The sequence below is a fragment of the Paramisgurnus dabryanus genome, chromosome 4, assembly GCF_030506205.2.
Source record: "Paramisgurnus dabryanus chromosome 4, PD_genome_1.1, whole genome shotgun sequence".
Taxonomy (NCBI): Eukaryota; Metazoa; Chordata; class Actinopteri; order Cypriniformes; family Cobitidae; genus Paramisgurnus; species Paramisgurnus dabryanus.
Genome location: NC_133340.1, coordinates 16,460,387 through 16,469,935, shown reverse-complemented (window position 1 = coordinate 16,469,935; position 9,549 = coordinate 16,460,387). Strand labels below are relative to the sequence as shown.

Sequence of the window (9,549 nt, the reverse complement as noted above, 5' to 3'; positions counted from 1 at the left end):
TTCTCGCATGAAATTTGCATAATTCGCGTGTGAAATTCCCACCATTCGCGTGTGAAATCCGCATCATCCGTGTGAAATTTGTGCAATTCCCGCATGAAATTCATAAGCAAATGAGCAAAAAAAAAACGCATAGTTAGATGCTTGAACATTTTGAGTTAATTCGCTTAATTCTCGCATTAAATTTGCATAATTCGCGTGTGAAATTCACATCATCCGCGTGTGAAATTTGCGCAATTCGTGCATGAAATTCATAAGCAAATAAGGTAATAAAAAATTGTGCATAGTTAGCCACTTGAACATTTTGAATTAACTCGCTTAATTCTCGCATGAAATTTGCATCATTCGCGTGTGAAATTTGCGCAGTTTGCGGAAGAAATTCATAAGCAAATAAGCTAAAAAAAAATCTCACTTATTTAGATGCATGAACATTTTAGGGTTAACACACTTCATTTGCACATGAAATTTGCATCATTTGCGTGTGAAATTTGCGCAATTTGCGCATGAAATTCATAACCAAATAAGCTAACAAAAATTTGCGCATAGCACAAGCTTAAATATTTTGAGGTAACTTGTTTAATTCTCGCATGAAATTTGCATAATTCCCGTTGAAATTCCCATCATTCGCGTGTGAAATTCGCATCATCCGTGTGAAATTTGTGCAATTCCCGCATGAAATTCATAAGCAAATAAGCTAAAAAAAACCCTGCATAGTTAGATGATTGAACATTTTGAGTTAATTTGCTTAATTCTCGCATGAAACTCGCATCATCCGCGTGTGAAATTTGCGCAATTTGCGCATGAAATTCATAAGCTAATAAGCTTAAAATATTTGCGCATAGTACGAGCCTTAAATATTTTGAGGTAACTCCTTTAATTCTTTTTGCATAATTCATGTGTGAAATTCCCATCATTCGCGTGTGAAATTTGCATCATCCGTGTGAAATTTGTGCAATTCCCCCATGAAATTCATAAGCATATAAGCTAAAAAAAACCCCGCATAGTTAGATGCTTGAACATTTTGAGTTAACTCTCTTAATTCTCGCATGAAACTGGCATCATCCACGTGTGAAATTTGCGCAAGAAATTCATAAGCTAATGAGCTAAAAATATTTGCGCATAGTACGAGCCTTAAATATTTTGAGGTAACTCGTTTAATTCTCGCATGAAATTTGCATAATTCGCGTGTGAAATTCCCATCATTTGCGTGTGAAATTCGCATCATCCGTGTGAAATTTGTGCAATTCCCGCATGAAATTCATAAGCAAATAAGCTAAAAAACCCACGCATAGTTAGATGTTTGAACATTTTGAGTTAATTTGCTTAATTCTCACATGAAATTCACATCATTCGCGTGTGAAATTTGCGCAATTCGCGCATGAAATTCATAAGCAAATAAGGTTAAAAAAAAAGTTGTGCATAGTTAGCTGCTTGAACATTTTGAGTTAACTCGCTTAATTCTCACATGAAATTTGCGCAATTCGCTTAAGAACTTCATAAGCAAATAAGCTAAAAAAATAAATTGCACATAGTTAGATGCATGAACATTTTAGGGTTTATTTAAGAGAATGAGCCTCAGGTCACTACGTCATAATCACAACACTACAGGGCACGCTCCCGATTGGTTAACGTGGCGAGAATATCCGCAAATTTAGATTTTTATATTGCGTCTTTGCATCGACTTAACATGTAAATCACACGCGCTTAACGTTTCATCTGCGTCTGGTGTGAATGCACCATTACACCTAGGACATTTTACCTCAGATGTTATCTTGTTTAGAGCACTAAATGAGCCAGCCTGCCTCCTAATCTGAAATATGTGACCTTGTCTGTAAAAACCCAGCTAAAGTTATTTTTTGGGATTCAGTTTTTCTACATAAAAAATTTAAATAACATTGTGTGGAAATATAACCTTGATATCTTAATAATATTGACGGAGCAAGGCCATGTCAAAGATTGAAATCAATGTTAATGTAAAATCAATAATTGAAATCAAACTTTGATGCTCCTTAGCCTGGGTTTCACAGACAGGGTGACATATTAGGTTACGCACTTGCTTAATGCATTAATCATGGTTAAAAGCAGTTACGGTTAAAATGGTGAAAAATTGATGTTTCTCCTCTCTTTTATCCAGGAGCCGAAGGTAGAGGGGTGATTCTGAATTTAAACAAGACGGTTTTACGCAGCCTGCCTCGTTCTCTGCTGCTCATCGAGGTTGAAAGCGTTCTCATGGGTGCAGCCTTCCTCGCCATGATCATCGTACGGCCTCATCTTCATCATCTTCTCTAATACCCAAATATTAGCACTAAAACAGTGTTGGCTAATATCCACAAAACTTTATTTCTAATGTGCATCTGATAATCAACTAACTGGCAGATTTAATTCTAAGCCAGAAGCACTTTTGAGACCATTATTTTGTTGATCATATTACGAAAGGAAAGATGTGAGCCGTCTATGTTCCCTGTGCAGTTCCTTGCATTGTGTGGAGCCGCATACCGGCCCACGGAGGAGATCGACCTTCGCAGTATCGGCTGGGGAAACATCTTCCAGTTGCCCTTCAAGCACTTACGAGACTACCGTATCCGCCTGCTCTGTCCGTTCTTCATCTACTCTGGCTTCGAGGTGCTCTTTGCCGTCAAGGGGCTCATACTGGTGAGAGAAAATGGACGATTTAACTGCGCTGTGTGTTATTGCACTAGTTGAAGTCAGTGTGTTTTAGTCGAGATGCTGCAAATAAACCTGCTTGCCTCTTATTAAGGTCAATCAAAGAATTAAAGTGACAGCGCACAGTTTGTCATTTTCTAAACTGGTTTTCTCCCTCTCTATATTCTCCCCCATTATCATATCTCAGTCATATGGCGTGTGTGTAGTGGGAATGGAGAAGCTGTGGTTGTTAGTGATGGTGTATGGTTTGTCATCCTCCATCTGTTCGGCCTTGGCCCTCACCATGCTGCGCTTGCCCAGGCCGGTTATTCTCCTCGGGGGGGCCTTCGTGCACTTCGTCCTGCTAATAGCACTGATGTGCTGGTCACCATTGCCAAGACACCCTGAATATCTTCCATATCTGCTGGTGCTCTCTGCCCTCTGGGGTCTGGGCACCGCCCTTAACAAGACAGGACTGAGCAGTAAGTACAAATGCAACTTACACCCTTAAGCATGCACACTAGATCTGTTCCAAAACTTAAGCTGCCTGACTGCCTACTGAATACGTAGGCACCCGTGTCCTAAGGCAGCACTGTGGAATCTTATAAGCAGGCGCCGATAAAATCCGGATTTAAATGTGGTTAAATTGAACTGTGAGTACTCTTATTGCTAACAGCGAACTTTGTAAACGATGGCTTTTTTTATTTCTATGCAGAGTTTTATGCATTCAAATCGTGTGTGGGCTTGCTCAAAACTGACTGGTTTGAAAGGTTCTGAGTCTTTAAAGTTGCAGTATCGGCTCACATACAGTATATGCTTTAAAGTCAGTACTACACAAGGATATTGGGTAAAATAATATTTGAACTAAACTTACTGTGATGACGTTTTTTGCAATACATTTTTTCTCACAACCTTTTTTTGTTATGTTTGACGCAATGCATTCTGGGATTGTTTTCTCTACAAAGACTATATGCGACACTGCGTTTTTGTTTCAAACTAGGTTTTAGGAAGTAGTCTATATTTTAAAAAGGCCTTTACATTAGGAATGAGCCTATGATGTCTTTATAGGCAGCGTACTGAGTGTTGTTGACACATAGCAACTGGGAAGTTAGAATGGCACATTTCTCAAGAGAGTACCATCCCCTTTGCCATTCCCGTACCCCTCCCTCCACCCTGTAATTTCCTGTCCTCTCAACACATTACTGTTTATCAAACAAAGGCAAAAAAATGGGCAAAAAATTACTTTAAAAAAGTGAAAGTTTGATCTACTTAAACAAATTACTTCAATTGGTAAAACTGAATTTTTATTACTTTAAAGGGGACATTTCATAAGACTTTTTAAATTTTTGGTGTCCCCAGAGTGCGTATGTGAAGTTTAAGCTCAAAATACACATTGATAATTCATTATAGCATGTTAAAATTGCCACTTTGTTAGGTGTGAGCAAAAATTGTGTTTTTGGGTGTCATTTAAAATGCAAATGAGTTGATATCTGCACTAAATGGCAGTGCTATGATTGGATAGTGCAGATTAAGGGGTGCTATTATCCCCTTCTGACATCACAAGGGGAGCCAAATTTCAACGACCTATTTTTTTCACATGCTTACAGTGAGAATGGTTTACCAAAACTTAGTTACTGGGTTGATCTTTATCACATTTTCTTGGTTGATAGAAGCAATGGGGAACCAAATATAGCAATTAAAATAGAAAAAGTCACATTTTCATGATATGTCCCCTTTACAGTGAGAGAATTTAGGGTGAAAAATTAAAAAATGTTAATTTAAAATTAAAAACACATTTTTGCTTGCCCCTACAAAGTGGCACTTCTAGCATACCCTATTTCAACATAATTTATCTGTGTTAATAATTCACATACGCACTCTGGGGACACCTTTACATCTTAAAAAATCTCATAATATGACCCCTTTAAAGTGAGACAATTTAAGACCTAAAAATTAAGCTTTTTCAACTTAAAATATTCACTTAAAGTGAGAAGATTTAAGATGAAAATATCTTTAAAAAGTACTTCAATTGGTAACACTGTAAAATAAGTTTTTTTTCAACTTAAAGTTTTCACTTAAAATACATTTTTCCAATTGAAGTAATTTTTTTAAGGTGCAGTATGTAACTTTTAGAAGTATCTCTTGGCAGAAATGCAATATAATATACAAAACTATATTATCAGTGGTGTATAAAGACCTTTCATAATGAACAGATATGTTTTTATTTCCTTAGAATGAGTTGTTTTTAATCTACATACACCGCGGGTCCCCTTACATGGAAGTCGCCATTTTGTGCCGCCATGTTTCTACAACAAACTTTTTTTACTAAGTTTTCTCCGACTATGACATGTTTGTCCTGTGGCGGCTACCGTAGCTTCTCTATGCATTTCGGTGAACGGTGGATTGAGCGTTGGTTCCAATTCGCAACCTCACCACTAGATGCCGCTAAAATGTACACACTGCACCATTAGGTTAATCCAACTTTCACTTTTTACAGTGTACAGGAATTAGCCATCTAGATGAATTTAATGAGATTCAATCTGTGATATATCATAAACAGTCTGACTGATGTGTGTGTTTTTTATGTAGTTTTGTTGGGGATGCTGTACGAGGATAAGGAGCGACTAGACTTCATTTATACCATCTACCATTGGTGGCAGGCCGTTGCCATCTTCATTGTCTACCTTTGGACTGCGTTGCCTATGAGGGTAAAACCTTATTTTTATAGATTTTGAAATTAGATTTGAATTCGACTACTCAGATTATGATTATTTCTTTGGTCACTTTTAAAAGGCCAAACTTGGACTCCTGTTGTTCGCTCTTGTGGTGGCGTCTTTCTGCTACGTGCAGATGGAGCGTCGCCTGGCGGCAAGAATTCAATTTAGATTGCCACGGATTCCTCGTCCACGGCATAAGGTACATGGCTGCACTTGGTATATGAACCAACCCTACGACTATAGCTTATGCATAAAGACATAGTTCAGTTGAAACAAGATATTTTTATGAATTTTGGTAAGCACATGGTTGACGTTACCCATTGACAAAATGTCAAATTTTGGTTGTTTGTGACATCAGGAATTTTACAAATGTAATTCACACACATTATCTGCAACACTTAACACTAAAATGTTTTTAAAAGTCTTTCATCATGAAATGGGCGTTTGTGCAATCCCTTTCTTTACTAATGGCTTATAAATATCCTGTTCAACAAAGGTCAAAGGTTACCGATACCTCGAAGAAGAAAACTCTGACAAATCCGACACAGATCTGAGCGATGCCGATGATGACGAGAATATGGAGGAGGAGGGTAGGCCCCTGGTTGAGGAAGACCAGAATTCAGACGCTGACTCCCAGGGTTTACCAGGACCAGAGAGGATCGGGGTTAGAGATCGGAGGAAGAGACACGACAACGCCGCCTACGAGCAGGCAGGGGAGAGAGAGGATTATGTCCACCACACAAGAGAATAGAAAAGTGGAGATGAAACTATTCAGAGGATGGTAAATACTGTGAAGAGTTCGATTTAAAGTAAAGAAATGGCAAAAAAAAATGCACTCGTTATTATAAATATATTTTTATTTGCTTTGTAAAGGGAAAGTGCGGGCCAGCTGTGAAAATGAAGGTCAGAAAATAACCCACGGTTTCAAAAAAAGTAGAAGTGATACATTGAATGAGAACCGAAAAGAGGAAATTGCAGTACCTCGTAAGGTCAGGTGGTTTGTTGCCATAGAAATGTAATCCTGTCAATTTTGAACTGTTGGTCAAGGTAATATGCTTAAGTTTGTATTTTACTTGAATTCCTTTTTTATCTTGTAATATTTCTTTAAGGGATTTTCCTTCTAATAAAACCCACTAAAGAATCATTTCAGTATAGTTTCTATAAAAATTACATTTCATTTTTTGTATTTGACTTTAAGATTGTTTATGGTGTTGTGAAATGATTTAAACATGTTTTAATTAAAATGACAGAAAGGATAAAAATCTAATTGTTTCTTTACATAAGTGTTATATTGTTAATATTGTCTCGACTCAATGATGTGTTGCACGGAATGAGTGCCTTGTTGCTTTTTTAAATACTTATTTGTAATGAAAAAATTATACTTTTTAAATAAAACTTTTTATTAAAAAAAAATGGCAGCATTTTTTTTTAATCTAGCACTTGAATTAACTTTATAGTGCTACACTCTGCAAAACCTGTCATTGGGGTGGTACCCTTTTTTAAGCCGTACCATTTGGTAAATATTGGTACCAAATGTACACATATCTGAATATAAATGGTACATATTAGGGCCTTTTTAACTCATTCCCGCCAGCCTTTATTCTTGCCGGCAGCATTTTTGATTTTCACAAAAGTTTCACAAAGTGCTTTCCAAGAAAATTTTCTTCTAAAAATATATCAAGACACAAATATATCAAATGAAAGAACAGACCCTCTGCTTTTAAACAATAAATAAACAAACAAGACGGGGAAAAAAAAGTTTCATCCTATCTATATTTTTTTCTCTGCTTATAAACTCAAAATAGTTCAAAAATACAGATTTTTAGCAAAAAGCTAAAATAATTGCATTTTTTGTGAAAGAATTTTGTTAGAGATCAGATTGAGAACGATTATCAAAAACATACACCGAGTGTAATGTTTTTATGACTGTTTTATAAATTGGGCCATCTAGTGGATAAATGCGGTATACAGATTACCATAAAAACTCAGGAACACGGTTTTTTTTCATGCAAATGTTTTCTCTTAATTGACTATATAACTTGTCAGTGGCGGGGAAAGCGTTAAAGGGTATCAGTGACAGGTTTTGTATCTTTTAATCTGACAGTAAAGTTATTTTATAAAGTCAAACAATTTATAAAGTAAAAGTTTTTTTTGTGATTGACTGTTTTCTACATCAAATCACCCTGTAAAAACATTCTCTAAAAATATAACCTTGATATCTTTAACCCTGGAGAACCCAAGAACCCTTCTCTTAGCATCAATTAAAATTGGCCAAATTTGACCCGTGGGTTCTCCAGGGTTAATATTAAAGGTCGAATATGTAGAATTTTTACCACTAGATGGCGCCAAAACACAATAACATCAAATTACGTTGTTTAATGACGCTCCGAAGCAGCGTGGAATTATGGGATTTGTAGTCTTTAACTCAACCGCTGATGGCCATCAATCAGATGCGAACGAGAAATCACGTTGATGGATAAGGTAATCAAGTCTTATAAATGTTGCGTTTGATGACATCGTTTATTTCATTATGTAAGTTTATATGTGATGTTCAAAACGAAATTGTTAGTCATAGATATCACAGTATTAGTCCAAATTCGATGGTTAACACAGCACAGAATTAAGTTTTCAACTTACAATCTACAATGATTTTTCACATAATGTATTGACAGTACAAATCTTATTGTGAAGCATCTTAAAATGACCATTTATATTGCTGTACAATACCTTTGATGTGAATATCGTCTGCGGGAAGACGCGCTGATTACAATCTACACACTAATGTTGTGATCAATATAATAGCATACGGTTTTTGAAGGGTTACGAATCAAAACAACTCACCCATCGCGTAAAACACAAGCAGGATCAGAATATTGGTCTAGTTAAATATTGTCGCAAAGCTCTCACCATCCAGATAATGCAACACCAAATTGATCCTCAATCTTTCTCTCGTTTTATTCCAAACTCTTCTTGGGTCTTTTGATTGGCCCGTACGTTTACGGGAGCTGTCTTTGCTGACACAACCAGCGGCAGATGGTAAAAAGTAATCCATAAGTCCATAAGCAAGCACGTAGCCCGACAGGCGTTAACGCATAGTTCCGCATTTGTCCACGACCAGGCCAGCTGACAGTCTTGCCTGGGCCCGGGACAAGATAATCTTAGAGGGCCCCCCCACCCCTTACTTTTTACTGGTAACAAGAGATTTGGCATTATCAGATTCAGGACCCACAAATATTGCATATTATACATTGTATAAAACATTTAGTTAAAGGTGCTTTTCGTGATTTTTAGAAGGATCTCTTGACAGAAATGCAAAATAATATACTAAACTATATTATCAGGGGTGTATAAAGACCTTTTTATAATGAACCGTTATGTTTTTATTACATTAGAATGAGACGTTTTTATCTACATACACAGAGGGTCCCCTTACGTGGAGGTCGCCATTTTGTGCTGCCATGTTTCTACAGAAACGTTTAACGGACAAACTTTTTTTACTAAGTTGTCTCTGACGATGACATGTTTTACTGTAGCTTATCTATGCGTTTCAAAAGCGAGGGGTGAGCAGTGGATTGAGCCGTTGGTTGCAATTTGCAACCTCACCACTAGATGCTTCTAAAATTTACACACTGCACCTTTAAATGTAGTAGACTGAAAAAAAATATTCATTGAATTTAATACATTTTTTAAGGTAAGTGGTTGCAATCAATTTATTTAAGCTACATTTAAACAAAAAGATTAGTAAAGTAAAATAAAATATAAAACTTTTGTTTAAATGTAGCTTAAATAAATTGATTGCAACCACTTACCTTAAAAAAAAAACTGATTAAATTCAATGAATCATTTTTTTCAGTGTACTGACGCTGTATACTGAAACAAAATATCATAATCACGTATGAATTATGAACAGACTATTGGAAATATCAGTAAAACAACTTCAGCTAATATTATGCTGTGTTTGGACTAAAAATTGAATAAATATTACTCCTCTCTTTAGAAATTTGAAGTAAACATATAAACTCAATCAATATTTCTCCAAACATGCACGCCTTTGAACCAAAAGCCCAGAGGGATATTATTTTGTAAAGAGCTTTCATGATGAGCATGCATTACATTTTTCTCAATGAATGCGACTGAGGGTAGAGCCCTGCATTTCAGCCCAAGCCCGACCCGACCTTTTTACACCCCTCAG

The 9,549-nt window shown here is 36.4% G+C and overlaps 2 protein-coding genes across 5 annotated transcripts in view; one reads left to right on the top strand and one right to left on the bottom strand.

Annotated features, from left to right (window-relative positions):
* Nucleotides 1–6,740, top strand: part of unc93b1 (unc-93 homolog B1, TLR signaling regulator) — an 18,240-nt gene extending 11,500 nt beyond the window's left edge. For 3 of the 4 annotated variants that reach the window (XM_073814280.1, XM_065265296.2, XM_073814281.1), the window contains exons 8-14: nt 2,132–2,256; nt 2,467–2,649; nt 2,849–3,122; nt 5,230–5,348; nt 5,434–5,556; nt 5,854–6,138; nt 6,231–6,740. In XM_073814280.1, the coding sequence (XP_073670381.1) occupies nt 2,132–2,256; nt 2,467–2,649; nt 2,849–3,122; nt 5,230–5,348; nt 5,434–5,556; nt 5,854–6,108 (1,079 nt within the window). In that variant the 3' untranslated portion in view covers nt 6,109–6,138; nt 6,231–6,740. The remainder of the gene's footprint in view (nt 1–2,131; nt 2,257–2,466; nt 2,650–2,848; nt 3,123–5,229; nt 5,349–5,433; nt 5,557–5,853; nt 6,139–6,230) is intronic. The other variant, XM_073814279.1, reaches the window with a different exon arrangement.
* slc43a1b (solute carrier family 43 member 1b) overlaps nt 1–9,549 on the bottom strand; it is a 131,512-nt gene that overhangs the window by 8,062 nt on the left and 113,901 nt on the right. The gene's annotated exons all lie outside the window — the stretch shown is intronic.